The sequence below is a fragment of the Amblyomma mixtum genome, chromosome 7 (genome assembly GCF_055824585.1).
Source record: "Amblyomma mixtum isolate Tamu chromosome 7, ASM5582458v1, whole genome shotgun sequence".
Lineage (NCBI taxonomy): Eukaryota > Metazoa > Arthropoda > Arachnida > Ixodida > Ixodidae > Amblyomma > Amblyomma mixtum.
The window spans coordinates 144857277-144880636 of NC_143018.1; the positions used below are offsets into that span (position 1 = coordinate 144857277).

Genomic DNA, 23360 nt, shown 5'->3' on the forward strand with positions numbered 1-23360 from the left:
ACGGTGGCCCGTTAGAAGCGATTATTGCGTCTTTCTCAGGACCCAGTAGTCAGCGCCGAAGGCTCGCGGAAACTTTACTCCCGTTTTCGGATTGCTTCACGGAGAAACCGGGCAGAACCGACCTGCTTCAGCACGAGATTCAGACGGGTGATACGCGCCCTTTCAGGTGTAACCCGAGGCCGTTAAGTGCGCATAAGAGGCAGCTTCTCGACTGTGCCCTTGACGAGATGATTGATACCGGTGCGGTGAGACCCTCACAAAGTCCCTGGGCGTCACCAGTGGTTCTAGCACCGAAGAAAGATGGATCGGTCAGGCTGTGTGTTGATTATCGTAAGCTCAACTCACTGACGCCTACGGTTGCGTACCCTTTTCAGTCGATCGAGGCTGTGATGTACGCGTTAGGGAACGCGAGGTTCTTCACAGTCCTGGATGCAAGCAGAGGGTACCTGCAGATTGAGGTGGCCGAAGGTGACATTGAGAAAACCGCATTCACCTGCCACCGCGGGCTCTTCGAATTTACTCGACTCCCGTTTGGTTTGTCTGACGCCCCGAGCACGTTCATGCGACTGATGGACATCGTGCTGGGCGATGCAAGGTTCAACTACGCCATGGCGTACCGCGACGACGTTGTGATATTCTCACAGTCGTTCGAGGAGCACCTCATTCACCTGAATTCCGTTCTCGATAGAATGAGACGTGCCGGTCTAACCATCAAGCCAAAGAAAGTGCAGTTGGCATCGAAGAGAGTGAACCTCTTGGGCTTTCTCGTGGATGATGGCACACTGAGACCGAATTATGACAAACTGCAGGCAATTCTGAACTACCCCTGCCCCATGGATGTGAAAAGCTTGCAGAGGTTTTTGGGGATGGTTGCGTTCTACAGGCAATTCATCCCGCGCTGTTCGGAGCTTGCAAGGCCGCTGAACCTGCTGTTGCGTAAAGGCTCGAAGTGGGTCTGGGGCAAGGAACAGAGTGACGCACTTGTTGCCTTGGCTCGCGCGATAGCGAATACCGCTAGTCTGCGCCTCCCCGACCTGAACAAGCAGTTTGTCTTGCAGACAGACGCTAGTGACTACGGTGTTGGAGCTGTTTTGTTACAGGAACACGAGGGCAAACTGCGCCCTGTCGCGTTCGCTAGTCGCACGCTCACATCGGCGGAGCGGAATTACTCCGTGACCGAAAAAGAATGCCTGGCGATCATGTTCGCATTGTCGAAGTTCGACATGTACCTAGACGGAGCGGTCTTCACCGTGCAGACAGATCATCAGGCATTGTCTTGGTTAAAGAGGCTCAAGAACCCCGCAGGCAGACTCGCGAGATGGGCGCTGACGTTGCAACGTTACGCGTACGCCATCGAGTACCGCCGGGGCAGCTCGAACAAGGTGGCCGATGCTTTATCGCGCGCACCGTGGAATGCTGGCGGAAGCGCTTCAGAGGCGCAGCCCAGCTTTGTAAAAAGCGGCGTCACCGCTGTTGGAGAGGAGGAGAGGGCGGACGGGAGTGTCGCGCCCGGTTTGGCGAAGGAGGAGGCGGACAAAGGTCCCGCACTCGCCTGCCTAGGAGCGAGGCAGAAAGAAATCTGTCTTGGGGAGTAGCGGTCAGTAGAGAAGAGCTGATCGAGGCCCAGAAAGCAGACGGTCTTTGCCAGCGGGTGCTGAAGGAGCTTGCGAGCAGCGCAGCTTGCACCGGGAACGCTGAGGGCAAGTACGACGCGTATCTGCTGGGCGATGATGGCTTGCTGCTCCGCTATATTCCCCAACTTGACGAGGAAGAGGCGATATCATCCCCTTTCCGAGTCGTGGTCCCGAGAAGGTTGCGGAAACGGTTCCTGCAGTACTTCCATGACTCAGCGCTGGCAGGCCATGGCAGCGGCAGTAAGACTTACGACAAGTTATGCCGTGTCGCGACCTGGCCAGGCATGAGAAAGGATGTGCTGGGATACGCCCGTACCTGCCCGGTATGCCAGGTAGCCAAGCCTCGGGCGGGCAAGCCCGCTGGCATGATGAAGGCGGTAGTTAGCAACTGCCCGTGGCAAGTGGTCGCGTGCGATATCATGGGACCCCTCCCTCGGTCCGCGCGCGGAAACCAATTCATCCTGGTAATAACGGACCACTATTCCAAGTGGGTTGAGGTTTTCCCCCTTAGGAAGCTTGTGTCGGAACGAATTTGGGAAAAACTGTTGGAGACTTTCACTCGTTTCGGTTTCCCTTCCGACCTGATTACAGACAATGCTTCTTATTTCACAAGCAAAGTCTTTGTAGACTCTTGTCGGGCTCTTCAAATCCGCCACAGGAGAACGAGTCCCTACCACGCTCAGAGCAACATAACCGAGCGGGTGAATCGAAATCTGAAGAGCATGCTGGTCGCGACGACCGAGCAGCACAGAGATTGGGACGCGCGGCTGTCCGAACTGGCGTTCGCTACAAGGACAACCGTGAACAGGTCAGTGGGTATTACACCCGCTTACTTGAATTTTGGGAGAGAGATCGCTTTTCCGCTAGAGAATGCCCTACTCGACGCGGCGGGGCCTGCGCCCCCCCCCCCCCCCCCGCTTTCGCAGTACGCGGCAAGGCTCCGGGAGCGCCTGGAGGCAGCGCAGCGAGCAGCCCGCGAAAACCTCGATGTCGCGCGCATGGAGCAGGCGGATCAGTACAACAAAGGTCGCCGTCACGTCGTTTTCAACACAGGCGACTTAGTACTCAAGAGAACGCCCCCACTTAGTAACGCAGCGCGCGGTTTCGCTGCGTCGCTAGCGCACAAGTGGGCTGGGCCGTACGAAGTTACGGCACGGACTACGCCGCTCACCTACCAGTTACGGTTGTTGACAAACGGCGAAACCGCCGGTCCGGTGCATGTCGCTGATTTGAAGGCTTTCCACCTTCGCAAGGACGATGACTGCGAAGCGGTGGAAAATCAGCACGATGCGGCGATCTCACCCCCGGGAGGACGAGCAGGTAGCGGTGCGGTTCGCAACCGACGCTACAACCTGAGGACCAGGTAGCACCCGTGTCTCTCGATTAATAATCACTCGCCAAGCTCTCGCCCTCTCAGTATGTCTTCTAGGAAGCTCCAGCGGACCGACGCCCGTGGCTCGGACTCCAGAAGGCAAGGCAGACCACCGTCGAACGGTGGCCGCCATCAAGGCGCGCCACCCGGCTGGCGGCAGGAACCGCGCGAGTGGCGCAGGTTCCACGGCCGCGGTGGCCCCCACCGCCAGCCTAACCGCGCGCCTGACCACTGGAGAGAACCTCCCAGTGGTGCAGGACAACGCAAGAGGGCCAGTGACGACCAGGCGCAGGGCCCCCTTCAGCACCCAGCCGGCGCCTCGGCCGCCGAGCGGCCGCAACCCAAGCGGTCCAGGGTCCTGCGGCACGTGGCCACCTGGACCACGGTCGCCAACGGAGCGGCCATCTCTTACTGCGCGCGGACCAGGTGGCGGGACCAGGCGCAGCCCCTTCGCGGCGGTGACCTCCAGGAAGTGGCGCTGCCTTTCCGCGGCCTGACCCTGGAGGGGAGTGACGAGGAGCGGGCCGGCCTGTGTTCCCTCTGCGGCACACTTGTTGTGCACCGGCCCAGCCACGAGGCCGGTGCGCTGCATAGAGCGCGCAGGGAGGCGGCGGAAAAGCTCTTGGCGGCTGCAGCGCCTTCCCTCGCTGCGCCACTGCAGAGGGGCAGCCCGGAGGAGGCGGCCCTCCGCATCCTCCAGTCCAGCCGCCCAGACCTGCTGTCCCCGGCGGCCGAGGAGCTTTGGAGGGCGCTGCCGGCAGGGCCCCCAGCGGAGCCAGGCGCCTCGCTCCCCCTGGCGGCTCGTGAGGAGCCCGTCCAGCCAGCGGTGAGCGGCCCCCCGGCGAGCACCCCTCCCCCCTGCGACGACTCTATGGACCCGGACCCGGAGGTTATCGAACGCCTACTGGCGGACCCCGGGACGGACGTTTGAGGGGGGGGGGAGATGTAGGGTCTGCTCGCGGGCAAGTCAAATCTCGCGCCGCTCACCGCGGGTAGCCTCGGACCCCTTCTTCCCGAGTGGGGGTGCGGGGGGAGCGAGGCTGGGAGAAAGCCTTTATAAGGCGAGACCGGGAAGGCTCGCGCTCTCTCGCTCTTGGACCAGCCCTGCGGAAGGACCACCTGACCCAGCTGCCACGACGACGACCGGCCCCCCTGATGTGAGAATAAACCGTTTGTACAAAGTCCTGCCTCGAGTGACTGCCTGTGCGTCCCCGCGCAGAGGAATTGCCCACAACTCTTATAACCAACTGTTCCCATTTCAAGCCCCGGAATACCTCCTGTAAACAGGCAGCGAATAGCATAGGCGAGATCGTGTCTCCCTGCCTGACACCTTTCCTTATTGGAATTTTATTGCGGACTTTATGGAGAACTATGGTAGCTCTGCAACCGTTATAAATATCTTCCAATATTTTCACATAACACTCTTCTACACCCTGATTCCGCAATGCCTCCATGACTGCTGAGGTTTCTACTGAGTCGAATGCTTTCTCGTAATCAATGAACGCTATATATAGGGGCTGGTTATATTCTGCGCATTTCTCTATCACCTGATTGATTGCGTGAATATGGTCCATTGTCGCGTATCCTTTACGAAAGCCTGCCTGGTCATTTGGTTGATTGAAGTCTAAGGTTGTCCTCACCCTCTTAGCGATTACCTTAGTAAATACCTTGTAGGCAACAGAAAGTAAGCTGATCGGTCTGTAATTCTTCAAGTCCTTGGCGTCTCCTTTTTTATGAATTACGATAATGGTAACGTTTTTCCAAGCTCTAGGTACGCTTGAGGTCACAAGGCCTTGCGTATACAGGGTGGCTAGTTTTCGAGCACAATCTCTCCTCCATCCTTCAACAAATCTGCTGTTATCTGATCCTCACCAGCTGCTTTTCCCCTCTGTATTGCTCCCAAGGCTTTCTTTACTTCCTCCTTCGTAACTGGCGGGATGTCCCATTGCTGTGTTCCACTGCCTCTCTCAGTAACATTCTGATTGCAATCGCTACTGTAGAGATTTGTGTAAAATTCTTCGGCTACTTTAACCATCTTATCCATATTGCCATTGGCATTGCCCTCTTTGTCTCTTATCGCATGCATCTGGTGTTTACTTATGCCTAGTTTTCTCTTCGCCAATTTAGGTAACCTCCGCTCTTTAAAGCATGCTCGATTTTCTCCATGTTAAACTTCCTGACGTCGGCTACCTTGCGCTTATTTATTAACTTCGACAGCTCTACTAGCTCTATTCTGTCTATGGAGTTAGACGTCCTCATGCAATTGTGTTTCTTAATCAGATCCTTAGTCTCCTGAGACAGCTTCGCGGTATCCTGTCGAACCATCCTACCGCGTACTTTTACGGCGCACTCCGTTATGATATCTGTGAGACGATTGTTCATCGTTTCAACATTACGGTCGTCGTCTTCAGTTAAAACGGAAAATCTGTTCTGAAGCAAAATCCTGAATTCTTCTAGTTTCCCTCTTAATGCTAACTGGTTAATACACTTCCGCTTCACTGATTTCCTGCGCTCCCTTTTCAAATCTAAGCTAATGCGAGACCTTACAATTCTGTGGTCGCTACAACGGACCTTTCCGAGGACCTCCACATCCTCTACTATGCCAGGCTTCTAAGCGCGACAACGACAATATGATCCATGCATTAATCATTAGCCGCATTACATACCACCTCCCATATTACATACTCACTCAGCACCAAACACAACAGGCGGACATTCTAATAGGCACGGCTGCCACCTCCGCCCTACCTCTTCCACGGATGGTTAGCACGGAACGTCTTGTGGCCACTGGTACCCACAATACCGTGACTGAATTAATAGACGCTGAACACTCCTACCAATTATTCCGCCTGAGCCGCACGGAAACCGGACAACGCCTACTGCCAGAGCTCCGTGTCATTGCACCCCTTCTCACCCCAAAAGTCCTATACCGTTCATGATTTGTCTGAGCACGCAGGATCACATACACCAGAAGCCCCTACCACGCAATGTAGGGACCAACGCTACTATCCGAACTAATTAGACTTCAGAGAAAGCAGCCGCGATCGCACTTGCTCTGGCCCACTATAGCATTCACATAAACATAACCAAAATTTGCACAGATTCCGTAGCCGCATATCGCCGCTACCTAAAGGGCGTGGTGACACAGACCACACATCATATTCTTACCACAGCCACCTCTCTCTACCAAACGGTTGCTATGGCGTGAATCCATGGACAAGCCTCGATGCCCGGTAATGAGCGCATTCATGCGCTCACCCGAGAACTCTCCTCCCGGGCCCCGGACGATCAGGCATTCAACCCCGCGCAAGAGACCACATCCGTCCTTTCTACATGTCATCAAGTCACCGCTTTCGACAAACACAGTTCGCATGACATTGCGCCATAGTACCTTATCGCCCTATTGTCACAAAATTCGGCACATTTTAGAAGCAAACAAAGAAAAACCGCCGCGCGCACGGCGCCTTGCCGGCGCCGCGAGCCAAGCGGGAGAGAAGGAAAACCCCCGCTGGGCGCGTGGCTCTCTCTCCCCTCCACCACCGGAATGAGTCATCCACGCCGATTTCTCTAGAACGTGCGAGTCGTTTCTACTGTTAACCGGGGGAAGAGGGGGAACCCTTGCGAGCGGTAAGACATGTCCCCGTCCTCTGCACTCGGACGTCGGCGACGGCGCCACGCTAGAACACGCTGGAACCTTCGCGAAACGACTCCTGACTTTAACCAATGAGGACGCGCGGCCGGCGAGAGAAAGAAAGGGAAACTACACGGGAGATGCTGCGTGTATGTGCGCGCCTACTTTGGCGCGTACAACAAACAGACGGGAGAGCGAGCCTATAAAAGAAGGACGTTGACCGCTGCCAAGTCAGTCCGGACCGCCGTTTTAGCTTCATCGAAGCGCGCCCGTTCGACTCCCGGGAAAACACCACTCGGCCAGCATCGGACCAACGAGGCAACGGTCGCCAGTCTGCGGGACGGCATCGTCGTGGAACTCTGGTCGTCGGACTGCCGCAGTGCCCGGTGAACAAATTGTGTTTTGTTTGTTTACCTCTCTCTGTTGTGTTAGAGCACTTTAGGTGCAATATTGCCTTTGTATTGCATTCTCTCTCGAGTTTAACTTTGCACGAGTTGCATTGTTCTGTTAATCACTTTGTATGTGTTTGTACTAGTGATTGTGAAATCCTGTGTATCGTCTCATTGCTGTATAAACCTTGTTTTGTTTGTGAACCTTTGGCTCCGACCCATTCTCTGGCTTGCGTCCGGCGAAAGCTGGGCACCAAACGCCCAAAAACCTCTTGTCACTTGGCAGCTGGTCTCCGCTGAGCTTGCCACGCTGAGTCGAGGGCATCTCCTTCGAGTCCGAGACCGCTGCCCCCACACGCTCTAAGGGTGTCTGGGAGCTTCCCACGTAAAAGTGCGCGGAGTGTGGGTCACACCTCTCCAGCGCCACATGATAATTACAGACGGGCTGCTTCATTTCACACTACCGTCTTTCATCCTTTTACCCCAGCTTCCCCCGTCATTGTAACACCTGTGGCGTGCCCAAATCCACACTTTTCCACTACCTGTGGGTATGTGCCCCACATGCAGTACCCCCCATCCCCAATTCCAATCTTTCTTCTGGAAGGCTACTTTACGGACCGCTCAGCCCGCCGACCAGAAATGGCAGGTAGATCGGGCTTTATGTGAGCTCAAGCCCGTGGACATCTGGACTGGACCCAAGGGGGACCTTCGTGGAAGATTTCTGTTTTTTGGTCTAATAAGGTTTTTCATCCATCCATCCACGGAAGGCAGCGATTAAATTCCCTGATGGTATCCGTTCTTCTTACCGGTACATGTTGGAGCAAAACAGCACGCCGATTGGGGACTTGGCTTCCTCTTCTTCAGGCACTTTGTACTGCAAGCGGAAGAGATTTCTGTGCGTAAACAGCGTGCAATGGTAAGCGCAACGGCACTTTACCGTCAGAAAAAAATTAAACGAGCTCGTTGCCCGAGGATGCTGGCTCGTAAGGAGATTTGGAGCTTTTTGGCGCGTGCCTACACACTTAGCTTTGCCTCTGAATGATGCGATTGATGGGCCTTGATTATGTGTCGAGAAGTTTGACATTCGCCGCGTACGCGGTACGTAGGCCCTGGAGCAGGTTTCAACGAGACTTGTGAACTGCCGAGCCACAAAAATTTAATTACCATTGTCCTTTAGTCCAGTTGCATTACGGCGCAACCTTGTTTCTGACTGTTTCCGTGTTTTTACACGCGCTTAAACCTGGGCTGTGCAGTGTACGGAAAGGCCGCTTTATTTCTACCGAGGTCAGGCCACAAGTAAAGCCTTTAGGGGAGAGGAGGGTTACACCAGCCTAAGCTTGGCTCAACAAATACAGCAATGGCTAAGAAGAAAATGACTCCGGCTTCACGAGTCCTGCCAAAAAGATAGACAGGCTGCTGAGGAACTCTGTGTGCAAAAGTGACATTTGCGGGAGCTGTTCCTTCTGCGCATTGCTAGGAAAAAGCAAACTCGGACTCGCAAGCAACTTGAGTGTATAGATGCACGGATGGATAGAAGAGAGGAGCTTCCGCTTTGGTTCAAGATGGCGCCATTTGCCACCACGCTCGGCTTTTTTTTTCTTTGTATTTCGTTAACTGTGTAATAAATCGGCCTAAAATTTGCCACTTCCTTCAAATACACTTTTTAATCCTACACTTCTAGCCTTGTGACACCTCTCTGCTTTTGACGCAGCAATCTTCCAAACGATTTTTGCTAATTTCCACCGCAGTTTCATTTACATGACCATTGTTATCTCTAAACCCCTACGACCTCAGGAAGAGTGACTGCGCCGCTTCGACATCTGGATGAATACCACCACATTTGAGTTGTTCAGTTGTTTCTACAGATTTACCACACGCTGCACAAGAGTCATCTTGTTGGTAAAATTCCTTTCTGTAACTTCACGTTCCGAGACACCCTGGTCTAGTTTTAAAAAGTAGCGCAATGCCTCTTGAGTTCTTGAGTTATCATAGAGCGATTCCTTCCTGATTTGCCTTTTCGTGATTTGTTATAGACTACACTCTACTTTTCCTCCATTGAATTATTCCAGCTTTTCAATTCTGCGTTTTCCAGCTGTCGTTAGAAGCTCTTCATTTCTACATGCTTTCGTCCTGCGTATGTACTGGTTAGGTTCTGAGTCTTTTTCCACCACTGTGAGTCAATGCTCCTTCTGTAAACATGTTCAAATACTTTATCTGCCCACCTGTTATCGTCCAATTTCCACAAGCTTTCTTCATACAGTGAGCTTCTTCTTTGAGATTCCCGCGCTTGGAACGATGTTCTGTCCATATCCCCTTTTACTGCCTTGTTTGAGGTTTTTGCCGTGGCACTTAGTGCTAATCTTCCAACAGCTGTTTGATTTATTTCCAGTCTCGACAAAACGCCTGCCCTTAGGTACAAAACCGTATTACGGTAAGTAAGCCCCGGCAAATTTTTTCCGTTCCAAATATCTCAGTACTTCATTCATGTCGCATCCCCATAAACCCCAATGTTTCATTATTCCATCTCTTCGCTCATTCGCGCTAACAGTCTGTTCGTGTTCTTCATTGTATATATGTTGTTTGTTTGCCCATACCCCGAGTTTTTTGTAGTATCCACTATGTGTATTTCGTGGCTTGCATTTAAGCACCTGATCTAAAGAATAAATCAAACTCATCAGACCTAACTTAATTGCCCTGCAAGGGAACTCGAGAGCGTCTCGTTCGTCACGACAATATTTAACCAGTTTGTAAATCTCATTGGCAACGTGCTAAGAGTACATTACCGTCCGCTGATCTATGACCTTTCCGCCTAATGTGTACTGTACTTAATAACTTAGATTACTTTGTTGTAGCCTTCTTTCCCTATTAATCATGTTAAGCATTAACAGCAGCGGTCATAGACGGAAATTTAAGTGGTTTTCTAGCGCAACTGCAAAAGGCCAGTTCAGTAGCTGATGTTTTTGTAAGCGGTATGAAGGACTTTACGTCCATCCAACCTCCTTTCAATGTAAAAATCGAAGTAGTTTTACTCTGTGTCCATCTGTGCGAAATTTGCTTATCTGTTATAAGTGTCTCCATTTCCTTTAGCAGCGTTTCCTTGCTTCTTGGCACAAGTTTACCAATCAGGTTGATTGGAATTTCCTCAGTCTGTGTGGATCTCTATTCGGGAGTATTCGCTTCCGCCTTTTTCCGGATAAGACTGATCAGTACTAAGCTGTTTACTATTGTGCTGTTCTGTGTTGCTCCTTCGTTTGGGGAGAATGCCCTATCGTTGCTCCTGAATGACTCAGCTATAACTGATGTACATTTGTTCACAGCGTCTTTTGCCTCTAAACATTTGCTTTTGGCATCTTCAATCCGTTCCTGCTCTCTGTTGATTCCTTTTACCCAGCCACCTTATATCATTCCAGAATTTTGTTTGCCCAACACTAGTTGTATCGCGAACTTCAGCCATTCAGCAACCAATACACTGCTTTATTTCACCCCAGGGGACGACCTGTACTTCAAGTTTCTTTTGTCAATAAGATTCCAATTAGTCTATTTCCTCTGGAGGTAACTGCGCCCTCTTTGTCTCTCTGTGTTCCCTTGAAGCCATATTAGTTTCTTGATGCCCTTCGTAATTTCCTTACTATAATAGCTTGTTGGGTTCCTTTTTTTTCCAGCGGTTACTTGTTTCATTTTCGAAGCGATCAGTTGTTCTGATTGACTATACTCCCACGTTTCCATACGGCGTTTCTCTATTACTCCCTCAATGCCTGCAGCTATTAGCGCTTGTGGTTCTTCAGTTAATATTAATTTCCATTTTTCCTTTTCTGCATTTCTCTCTTGATCTGGGTTCCCATCTGCAGACTAATAAGTTTATGATCACTTCCGAGGCTATACTCCCCGTCAACGCCTAATTGCATTTTTAGCGAAGTTGCTATTGATTCCCTGCGACATGAGGCCGTAGTCAATGGTCGTCTGCCTCTCTTGGTATTACCACATGATTTGTTCCTCACATTTAGTTTATCTTTCAAGAACAACTAGGTTGCGCTCCTAAGAGATCTAGTATTAACTTCCCGTTACAATCTGTGTATCCAGCCAGATCATCGATGTGGCCATTCAGGTCCCCATATGAATAAAATCCGCACCTCCTCCAAATTGTTTTATATCACCACTAAGAAACTTAAATGGATCATTGTTTTCTTGCATACATATGCCCCCGTCCCTAAATACACTAATCCTAACCATGTCCTTTTACCGTCAATTCTTCCTGATACTAAGACATGTCTGTTGCAAGCTTGTTATTTCTTTTCCAGTTTTCTTTTACCGTCAGTTCTTCCTGATACTAAGACGTGTTTGTTAAAATTTTTGTTTATTTCTTTGCCAGGTTTCTCCTTGATGTATCCCCATACTTGCATATCCAACCTTCTCCGTTGTTGTTCTGTTGCACCTTCCCAGACATGACCATTAATAAACAATGAATTTTATAAATCTCTGAAGCGTACGTGTGTCGCACAGAGTGCAGACGCCAATTTTATCATACTAACCATTTTGCTCTGTATTTCCCCCTTCCATATATATGCGAGTAATCCAGGTGTAAAATTTCCTTTTTATAATTTTCTTTCTGCACCTGCAGCGGCAATTGCATTGGGCTCAGCCTCCATTCTTACGGTTTCTTTTTCGTTTCAACCTACCCTTGTACCGGAAGCCCCGTGGGCCCCCTAAAAAGCTACTGCACGACCCGCCAACCTCTGGTCCTGCCCTTCCACTAAAATAGCATGCTATCATGTCCAAAACCCATGCGCACGCCTGCTCTACGCTCTTACCTGCTTGTTTCTGCCACTTCTATGCCTTTCTCCATGTTCAACTTATCTGCTGATTAATAGTTAGCACTTCCTGGTCGTTCTTTTGTTAGGTCCTAGCACCTCTAGTACTACGCACACCGCAATCTGCACATGCTTTGCTATTGCCATTGTCATTGCTGTGCTATCGTCAGCTCTCTGAGCTAACCTTTCCCCTACTTGGGCGGCGTCACCGTTGAGGCAATCATTCAGTGCCGCCACTGCTATTACCAAATTGCGCCTTGTCACATTCTTCGACAGTTTGCTTTTCGTCTCCCTTAGCACCGCGTTCATTGTCCTGACCATGAAGGTCCCGACTGATTCTCGTCATCTCCCTTTGACCGGTCCGTTAGAGCTTCAGCGCACCTCTTCACATTTGAGACACCAGCGAGAAGCACCTGGACACTCTTTCCCTGCCTCCCGACTTCAAACTTTTGTTTGCTGCTATCACCATCATCGTCATCATTATTATTATCATCATCATCATCATCAGCCTAATTACACCCGCTGCAGGGCAAAGGCCTCTCCCATAGAAAGAGTAGATGACACGTCCGTGTTTTTCGCACTAAAATTTTGCAAGATGTATGTTAGCCTCTCCCATGTCTCTCCAATTAACCATGTCCTTTGCCTGTTGCGGAAACTGTATCCCCGTAAACTTCTCAATCTCATCCGCCCACCTATCTTTCTGCCGTCCCCTGCTGCACTTGTCTTCTCTTGGAATCACTCTGTTACCCTTAAGGACCAGAGGCTATCTTGCCGTCGCATTACATGCCCTGCCCAAGCCCATTTCTTCCTCTTGATTTCAACTAGGATGTCATTAACCCGCGTTTGTTCCCTCACCCACTCCGCCCTCTTCCGATCTCTTAACGTTACACCTATCTTTTTTCTTTCCATAGTTCGCTGCGTTGTTTTTAAGCTGAACCCTCTTAGTTAGCCTCCACGTTTCTGCCCCATAAGTGAGTACCGGTAGGATACAGCTGTTGTCTACTTTTCTCTTGAGGGATATTGGTAAACTCCCATTCATGATCTGAGAGAACCTGCCATATGCATTCCACCCCATTCTTATTCTTCTAGTTATTTCCCTCTCATGATCTGGATCAGCTGTCACTACCTGCCATAAGTAGACATATTCTCTTACTACTTCGAGCACCTGGCTACCAATTGGGAACTGCTGTTCCCTTGCTATAGGCTGTTGAAAATTACTTTCGTTTTCTGCATGTTAATTTTTAGACCCACCGTTCTGCTCTGCATGTCCAACTCATTGATCATGCTTTGCAGTTCGTGTCCTCAGTGGCTTAGGAAGGCAATGTCATCAGCGAATCGCAAATTACTTATGTATTCTCCATTAACTCTTCTCTCCAACTCTTCCCCTTTCAGGCCCCGGAATGCCTCCTGTTAACAGGCGGTGAACAGCACTGCCGAGATCGTGTCTCCCCGCCTGACACCTTTCCTTATTGAAATTTTATGGCTGACTTTATGGAGAATTATTGTAGCTGTGCTACTACCACTAAGGTGTTTTTGTTCTGAGCCCCTGTCGACTCAGACTGTGACCTCCTTTCTGGGGTTTACCTTGTTATCTTCCTCTACATCGCCTCCAGAATTATTACCAGCCACCACCCGGTGCAATGGCGCATCGCTTATCCGTAGCCTCTCTGCGCCAGTAGGAATTTGGGGACTCTGCTTGATTGCTCATTGTTAAACGTTTTGAGTAGCTACCACAGCCAGAGTTCACACAGATCCCGACATGATACAATTGGAGCTGGGGAGTAGAACCAACTGGCACAGAATCATAACTAGAACAAATTGCAAAGCGAAAGAACGGTGCTATCGCATTTCCTCCGCATCAATACGAATGATGGCTCATCAACTCTTGGTTCTTCATTGAAGGGCCAAATCTTTTCACTGCTTGAATATGTTCTCATTAATTAGCTGATGACCTAGAAGTGCTCGAGGTCACATGTAGTTGTCTACCGGCAGGCACCTATTCAGGTGTAAGTTGTAGAGGCGAATATATAGCACCGATATTTCCGTATCCTAGATATATCGATGTCCAAAACTAAAATTAGACAACATAACCAGGCATGTGTCATAAAAAGCAGAGCTGATGGAACCTAGAGGAACGCTCGCTTGTTCCATACTCCGAGCAGTGCGCACTCAAACTGATCACGATCCTATTTTTTACAAAAAGTAACTCTAGAAACTTCAAAATAACTTCTTAGTTTCCTTCCCAACTTGCAGATCCGTAAAAACTGGGCTAAAATTTACCCTCTGCTTGTCTGCAGGCAATAAGTCCACCCCCCCCCCCCAAAAAAAAAAAAAATCAGGGCATTTAAACTCCATCGTTCACCTCGGCATTCAGTTCGGACACTCAAATTTCGCGCCGCGCGTCGGTCCCGCCCACCTTTCCGGTAACGTGGGCTAATCACGTGGTACATCACATGGTGTGTCAAGTGGCACCGAAATTCACGCGATTAAAATTTCATGCCAGTCCTGGCCTGACCACGCCCACTTTTGTTCACTTTTTTGCTCTAATAATTTACTAATGATCCGATCGGCACCAAAATGTTTGCGCCGCATCTTCACATCCTCCTTTAATTGTAACCACTTTTGAGACGATACCCCTTTATAGTTTGCACAATCGCTGCGGAGACGGTTTTTATGGCAGAAAGCCGCCGACATAGCCTAGTATTGCTTTCGCATTAAAAATAAAATAAAAGCGAAAGCGATGTCACCCAGCGATTGGCTGGCAAACGCTCCACGTGTTGGTTGACTCCTCCTACTCTAGGAGGTCAGTTAAAAAAATAAATTGGGAGCCGGGATGTTTAATCCGATTTAATAAAGAAATCGGCCACACAAAACAATAATTTGAGGTTCCTAAGAATGCTCGGAGCGTGTGGACCGAGTTCCAGCGGTAAATAGACGAGCTCATAACCCTCTTTAGTGCACCTTTAAGACTTCTAACATGCTGTGACGGCGAAAGCATTAGTGTCTAATCGTGAGCGTTCGAATCCGGCGCAAGGTGCGCACTGAGAAATTGAACGAACACGCGCCTCCGAATGCTGATTCCAGAAACGCTGATTTCTGCGTAAGGTGCTGCCAAAAAGGTGCCAGTGAAACAGTCGGACACTCGGTTCGGATACCTGTCCGGAGCTAGACTCCGACCTGAAAGAATTATGCTGTATTCAACGAGAAATCGTATGACATCACTCGGAAAGCTGTACGGCAAACGGCTACGTACGTCAAAATTTGAATACGAAAATTCGTTTTTGAGGAATAGAAATGGTGCAATAACCCTCACATCATCCGGTGTACGCCTCAACCGCGCCTTATGAGAAGAGGTAAAGACTCTGGCAAGGCGCACAATTGAAGGTGCATATGTCACCGGCTTGAATCCTTGTCAAAAGATAACCTCCCTCTTGAATTACGATTGTAAGGTCGGGAAAACCGCCACATTCAGGTCAGCCAGTGTGGAGTATATACAGGGTTTTTCGCCTACGACTTTACACAATTTTAAAAAAAATAGGATTCTGAAGTTAGAAGAGCGCTTCTTTCGGCATAGTATTGTCAGTGGTGTAGTCCATCAGAATGCAGCTAAGACGGGCTAACTAGCAGGCTGGTTAACTGATATTGAACAGTTAGCTGTTTAACGATTGCTGTTATGCTCCCTAATTATTGACAGCCGTGTAGCCCACGGTAAGTAATATCCATATCAGTTTTTCTAATTTGTAAAAGGCGGTTACATTGGCTCTATAGCCCGACAAGTTTTGGCAACATCGCTCAAAATTACATGCGCTTTTGGCAAATTACATGCGCTCTCCATAGCACGTAACCCGCCGAAATTGCTCAAACTAATTGGGCCACAGCTCCGAGGTTAACCGCGCTTTGAAAATTCTAAAAGCTGATATGGATTTTACTTACGGTGGGCTACACGCCTCTTAATAATTAAGAAGCCTGACAGCAATTATTAAGAAGTTAATTATTCAGCATTAGTTAAGTAGCCTAATAGCAATTATTAAGAAGTTAATTATTCAATATTAGTTAACATCCTGCTATTCAGAAAGTTTTCGCTGTATTCTGATGTACAACCCCCACTCACAATCCTATGCTGAAAAAAAGCACTATTTTAACCCAAAAAACCTATTTTTAAAAAGCGTAGGAAGTCTTAGGTGGAACATCCTGTATAGGCAGCATGACGAAAAGTATATGATTGCCTGAAATTGAGGTTCTCTGCTTGCTGTGTACGTCCACCGGCCGCTTAATGACGTCGCCCTATTTTTCTTGCCATCGCTGGGATTTTCTGTCGAAGTGCGAGCACACACACAATAACATACACACAGGCTTTCGCCTTAAAGGTGTGTGAAATCTGATTACACGAAGCAAAGATAATGAAAATTCGCTCAGGACGAAGATGCTACGTTCCGGAAAATAAAAAGGCATCGCAGCCCGGCTGAAGCAGCGGTAACTGGAAAGTCATATTTAAAAGGCTGTGCGCTAAAAAGACGTTCACAGGAAAAAGGAGACGACAGGAAAGAAGCGCAACTTTCAACTTTAATGACGACAAAAGAAGCCAGGCGCACTTATATATCCGCTGATAACCGGAGATGATCTGCGTGACGGAGCTGGAACCCAACAACCAAACAAAAGAGAGCGCAAAAAAGCATATCTAAGTGACATTAAAAGAAACTGAAGAATGTGAACATATCAAACACCTGCTGAGGTAAGGTTTGTTTGGTTGTTGGGTTCCCGCTCCGTCACGCAGATCATCTCCGCTTATCAGCGGATATATAAGTGCGCCTGGCTTCTTTTGTCGTCATTAAAGTTGAAAGTTGCGCTTCTTTCCTGTCGTCTCCTTTTTCCTGTGAACGTCTTTTTAGCGCACAGCCTTTTAAATATGAATATGTACCAACTAGCCCGTCAAAAAGCCTTGCTAAGTGGAAAGCTGCCACTCTACGCGTTATGCAATCACAGCACTCGCATATAAGCGATGTCCGTGTGAAATGTTGCAAGGACATGCGGATATCTTCTAAACTCCCGCGGAAATACCTTGCGCATATTTTTCATCGCACTCTCTGTATCCAAGGAGCGTCCGTAAAAAGTACCTAAGAGTTTTCATAGGGCTTAATATGGATGTATTTGTTATTGGTGAAATAACGGCTAATTACCTTGAGGTTTTTATGTGACCAGAATCTTGCTTCGTCTACGTGAAAGTATTCGCAAAGCCTTATTAGCTATTTCTACAATTTAGACGTGAAGAAAGCAATGACTACAGCTGATACAAATGTACAGTTGCTTTTTCCCATAGGTCACATTTCTGCATTTCTAGAGATAAAACCTGCACAGACACACGTCAGGGCGAACATGTCTAACCAGAAACATATGCGACACAGATCAGGCTACAGAAAAGCTATGGAGTACAAGTGATGCAGAACAATATATTGAGCATACATCTACAGAACGAATAACTTCCAATAGCTTATATGCTCCTAATGTAGGTCCCTCCTTTTGGAGCCAGGGCTGTTGCGCATTAAGGAATAATATTTGATTCAATTATAAATCACTGATGACACAAACAAGAAATCAAAATGTGAGGACCAATCTCCCATCTTTCTCAAGAACATTATACAAACATATCGAGACGTAATTTAAGTCAATGCCCATAATATTGAAGCGGGTAGACGACGACGACAAACAGCGATGGCACGAGTGGGAAGAGTAGAAGACGACAAGGAAGTTCGGACTGTGTTCTCGGTGCCGCTCGCAGCTGTTCTTGTCTATTTGTAAATATCTGTAAATATATTCTTTCCCGCAACATATTTGGTGGAGGTGCGGGGTAAAAGTAGGCGAGAAAACCACAACATCGTCTAGGTAACAGAGGCTTTCCTCTTCCAAGGTCGTCGAAAGATGTGCGCAGCTTTGTCGGCTTGTGCTCGTATTTTCGCCGTTTTATCAAAGATTTCGCCGGCATCGCTCGTCCCCTCACCGATCTTGTGAAGAACGACACCCCCTTTACTTGGGGCCCTGCTCAAGAGAACTCATTTTCAACCCTCGTTCATTTGCTGACCACTCCGCCCATCTTAGCACATTTTGACCCGTCGTCTCCCACAGAGGTTTGCACGGACGCCTCCGGATATGGCATCGGCGCCGTCCTAGCCCAACGTCAACAGGGTCAGGATCGAGTCATCGCTTATGCCAGCCGCCTACTTTCAGCCGCAGAGCAAAATTACACCATTACTGAGCGTGAGTGTCTTGCCCTTGTCTGGGCAGTGGCTAAATTCAGACCCTACCTGTTCGGCCGTTCATTCGCTGTTGTCACTGATCACCACGCTCTCTGTTGGCTGTCTTCACTAAAAGATCCCACCGGTCGCCTTGGTCGCTGGGCATTGCGCCTCCAAGAATACTCATACTCCGTCGTGTACAAGTCAGGGCGCCATCACCAGGACGCTGACTGTTTATCCCGATACCCTGTAGAACCACCTGACCTAGAGGACGCTGAGACCCTGCCCTGCCTCTTCGCTATCTACGATCTTGCCGATATTGCCGACGAGCAGCGCCACGACTCATCTTTACGTCCTATCTTTGATGGCATCCGTTCTGCAAACCGATCTCCGTCTCTGAACCTTTATGTGCTCCAGAACGGCATTTTGTATCGCCGAAACCTACGCTCCGATGGCCCTCCGCTCCTGCTCGTGATACCCCAACGTCTACGCTCTTCTGTCCTTGAAGAACTGCACGATCTGCGGACAGCCGGTCACCTTGGCGTGTCCCGCACGTACGCTCGGGTGCGGCATCGCTTCTTTTGGCCTGGTCTCTATCGTTCCGTCCAACGTTACGTGGCCGCTTGCGACCTGTGTCAACGTCGGAAAAGGCCCTCCACTTTGCCTGCCGGTCTTCTGCAACCCATCGACATCCCTCCGGAACCTTTTCACCGTGTTGGCCTCGACCTTCTTGGCCCTTTTCCGACGTCCCTCTCCGGCAACAAGTGGATCGCTGTCGCAACTGATTATACGACTCGGTACGCCATCACGCGTGCTTTGCCGTCCAGCTGCGCTACCGATGTTGCCGATTTTCTTCTGCAAGACGTCATCCTTCACCACGGCGCCCCTCGTCAACTGCTCACCGACCGCGGTCGTTATTTTCTATCCAGAGTAGTTCACGACATTCTTCGTTCGTGTGACACGCAGCACCAGCTCGCGACAGCTTACCACCCACAAACCAATGGGCTTACGGAAAGGTTCAACCGCACGCTCACCGACATGTTAGCCATGTACGTATCGCCAGACCACCGAGATTGGGACGCAGCCTTGCCTTATGTGACATTTGCATATAACTCTTCCCTTCATGACAGAACAGGCTATTCTCCTTTCTACCTTTTGTTTGGTAGGCATCCCACCTTGCCTTTGGACACACTCTTGCCGCCTTCTTCAGCCCCCACCACTGCTTACGCTCGGGACGCCATCTCCCAGGCCACGCTGGCGCGCCAAATAGCACGTAGTAGGCTTCAAGCCTCTCAAGTTTCCCAGAAGTCAGCCTACGACCGCCGTCACCAGGCCGTCGAATTTACCCCAGGATCACTCGTCCTTCTCTGGACGCCCTCTCGCAGCGTCGGTCTCTCCGAGAAGATCCTTTCGCACTACCGTGGCCCTTACCGTGTCGTGCGCCGTGTTACCGACGTGAACTATGAAATTGCTCCCCTTGAAACCTCGCCATCGTCCTCTGGCGCCACCACCGACATCGTCCACGTCTGTCGCCTGAAACCTTATCACGACGCTCATACGCCGCCGCCCTAACGCCGAGACGGCGTTTCAGCAGCCGGGGGTCCTGAAGCGGGTAGACGACGACGACAAACAGCGATGGCACGAGTGGGAAGAGTAGAAGACGACAACGAAGTTCGGACTGTGTTCTCGGTGCCGCTCGCAGCTGTTCTTGTCTATTTGTAAATATCTGTAAATATATTCTTTCCCGCAACAATATCATCGAAACAAGATATCTACCGGATAACGTGTCTGACGTATCTAGAGAAAGAATGCATTTCAAGGTACTGCCAGAACATCTATAACAAGGATTTTCCACAGACATCCCTCGCATCTTGAGAAAAACAGCGCTTGCAGACAAAGGACCAGAACGAGAAGGACACACAACTGCGCTGTGTGTCCTCGCATGTACTCAAAAGTGTTGGGATGTTTCGCTCTGATTCCCATATCCCTGGGGCCTGGTTCTGCCACTCGATTAAGTCTCACGCGCTTGAGGTTTCTACGCTGTCCTCTTTGGGTGCGCACTCGAACACGCGTGCGGACCGCCGTCACAGTGGCCCCACCCAGCTTCAAGCTACGATATTTTCCTCTAACCACTGTAGATTTCCCTTTTCTACTGAGTGACTTTAAAGCGATTCAAGAAGCGCATCTGCCAGCACCATTCTATATAGCTTAATTCTATGGGAACTGCGTTGTAGCTAAACGAAAATGTGTGTATAAAAATAACACTCATCCTTCCCCATTTGGCTGAAGCGTGCTATTGAGACATTTAGCACCGTGCTTATTACACCAGCTATCACTTACAGTCACTATGCGCCACTACTGCGCATGCGCATATCGTCCTGATGGCGCCAAATGCCGCCACGTGCTCGCCGGCTGCGTCCATGCCTGCGCGTCGCGACAAATCAGCGCAGCATGCGCAGTGCGGCCTCCCGATACGCGGCACGCGATTGCGATGGCTCCACGCCCTATGGTAAATATCTGTACTAACTAATGCTGTGAATAATTACACTCTGCTTCCATGGCTGTGACGAAAAATTTCCAGGACTTCTACCGGACCTGCTTCGCAAGACTGATCATTTGCTACTGGGAGACAGTAAATAAGGCGACCGAGTAGGCAAAGGTATGTATTTTCGCAATTCGCACTTGCAAGTCTAAGTTGCTGATTAGCCCCCTACAGAGCACTTGGAAATTCTCTCGCAAGGCGACTGGACTCCCTCCTAGTTAATGCACAAGGCCCAGCACTATTCTAAAGAAGAAAACTTGCGTGCTAAACATGACTAGACATGAGAAGAAACTCAGCTTTCATCTTTGGACTAAATGTAATGCTGTGAACTTAAAAACGCTGCCAGCGTGTTCGAGACCTCTTTTTCTATTTTTTTTTTTGCTTTTGCACTTTAGAGGGACAAACAGAAGGAACGTAGCTCTAGCCTGGCGTGTAGCCACTCGCGTTTTTTATATGAGTTTCCCGTGTTAAATTGTGTTAAGAGTTGTATAAATAAAGAAGTAATATGGATTACTCTTTCCGAAAGCCACGAAACTGTCCCGCGAAATATTAAAGCAGAAAGTTTAGCACAATCACGGCCACTGGCGTTACGTTTAGTGGCACAGTAATGGCTATTCCTATGTGGACGAGCACGGAAATATCGCTTTTTACGTCAGAGCCACAGCGTCTGCAACTCCCATACAAACACTAGCAGGGGTCGGAGTGCTAAGAATCATTAGATCCTTACAAAACAAATAAAAAAATTGGCTTTCATTGAGGAAAAAGGATCGAGGAGGCATGGCATGGCCATAACCCTTCCTTGCACTATTTTTTTTTTTGCAGAATGATACTTGCGTAAGCATGATCAAATTCCCGCCTACTTACCTTTCTGGATCGCCATGAGAAGACGACGGTGTCTCGCAACGCGTAGAGTGCCGCGTTTCCCAGTGAGGCAAGCATCGTCACTGCGGTGAGGAAGAGTGCAGCCTTAGTCCAAGAGGAGGCAACAAGGGGAATTCCCTGAAACACGGGAACACGAATTAAAACCTCTGTGGCGAACGAAGGAGGTGCTTGCCTACTGAAGCAATAAGAAAATTGGTTGCAGAGAGAGAGCTCAAGGTGACACTTCCCGGGCTCTGGAGCCGTCCTGGGCTCAGGGGAGCAGTGCTCTGCGGCATGTAGCCCTTGTACCATGTTCAGAATTAGAGAAAAATTTATCACTATCCTGTTTGAACGTTTTCCGGCCGCATATTCAATTTAACCACGCCTTAATCGTTTCAATAAATATGGAATCTGCGAAGAGAATTAGCCAATGACGCCAAAATATATTAAGTGCTCATGTTCGCCCGAACGAAAACCTTGTTCGATGTGCCAGCAAATTTCAGTGCCGGCACTAGGAACGGGAATGGGAGAATGAGGTGGTGACGTTCACAGCAATGATGCATTAATTCCGTAGTTGTATAGTCGCAGTGTATTCAAAATAATCTTTTTGGGGCAATTAGTGCAAGAGGTTCGTAGCGAAATCATTGTGTGGAGAAGGCAGGTCGCCGTTCATGCCTCTAACGTTAATCACTTGCGGCGACACTTTTCCACTATTTTGAACAATCGATGCTTTTAGAACTACGCATATGCGCATACCAGCTGTGAAATTTCTGATTATATGATTCTGCACATTTGAGTTGAGAACAGCTAATTACATCTGCGAGACTTGAAGTCAGATCGACGAAGTTTTCGATCTTATTTCTCAAGGGCACAGCCGGATTCCATTGAGTGCATCAACCGACCTTCGACTAATGAGCATTGTCTTGCTTAGGACGCCGCAACTTTAATGAGTATAAATATCTGCGCAGTTGGCAGGTGGCCACACGCGCGTATGCGTTTATTTATTTCTTTTATTTATTTGAAAATACTGCAGCCGCATTCTAGGGGCTATAGCAGGAGTGGGTACATAAAATGTGGAACAATTCCACGCATACAGGGGTACATGACAAACATTACAAGTATAAACACTGAAAACAACACCATACAATGCTGCGACTCAATTGCCGACGCAAAATCAGAAATTGATAATGCACGATTGTTGCCATGCAAGGAATTCCAACTCTCCACAGTGCACGGGAAAAAATTGTATTTGTAAACGTTAGTGCGGGCAAAAAAAGGTTGCATATTAAGATCGTGATGGCTCCTGGTAGCTGAAAGTTTTGAAAACGAGATATGCTTGTCCTCTGAAAGCCAATTAGCAGAATGGACTATTGAGTGAAGAAGTTTTAATAACTCAGTTTTTCGGCGGGATGCGAGCGGGCTTAAGTTTAGGGAAGAAGTGCACAGGGGTACGCGGTGAACACTTTAGTCATGTAATCAATCCTCCTTTCAGCAAGAATGCCGTGGCCCTCAAAGGAAGCTCTCAGCCAACACTGATTTTGTATTGTTGTCACCTTGACTACAAATTTTGTTTTTAACAATGGTTATCAGACGCATAACTGAATAAAGAAACAAAAACTGAAAACAGCTTGCGCGGTCTGTCCACACATTGGGTCGATGCTGGCGGCCAGAAAAATAAACGGGGTGGTTGAATCGAACATTTTGCTCGACGAGTGCGTACTGTGCGCATTCGCATCAAGGTTTTTGTGTCTTGCGCCAACTCGTTATGGACAGCGAGAGCCGGAAGAGCGCCTCGCAACCGGAAGCCAGCGCGCCAGCAGTCATCGGGACCACAACTCCCTAAGAGCGGCCAAGGCGCAAAAGTAATGTGACCAAATATTGTGGAGCCCACGC

At 49.1% G+C, this 23360-nt stretch overlaps 1 protein-coding gene across 1 annotated transcript in view; it reads right to left on the reverse strand.

Annotated features, from left to right (window-relative positions):
• The window catches only part of LOC149337773 (multidrug resistance-associated protein 1-like), a 266100-nt gene that overhangs the window by 200355 nt on the left and 42385 nt on the right, over nucleotides 1–23360 (reverse strand). The window contains exons 4-5 of the mRNA XM_089553512.1: nucleotides 21471–21605; nucleotides 7833–7900 (exon numbers count right to left, since the gene is read on the reverse strand). Of these exons, the coding sequence (XP_089409638.1) occupies nucleotides 7833–7900; nucleotides 21471–21605 (203 nt within the window). The remainder of the gene's footprint in view (nucleotides 1–7832; nucleotides 7901–21470; nucleotides 21606–23360) is intronic.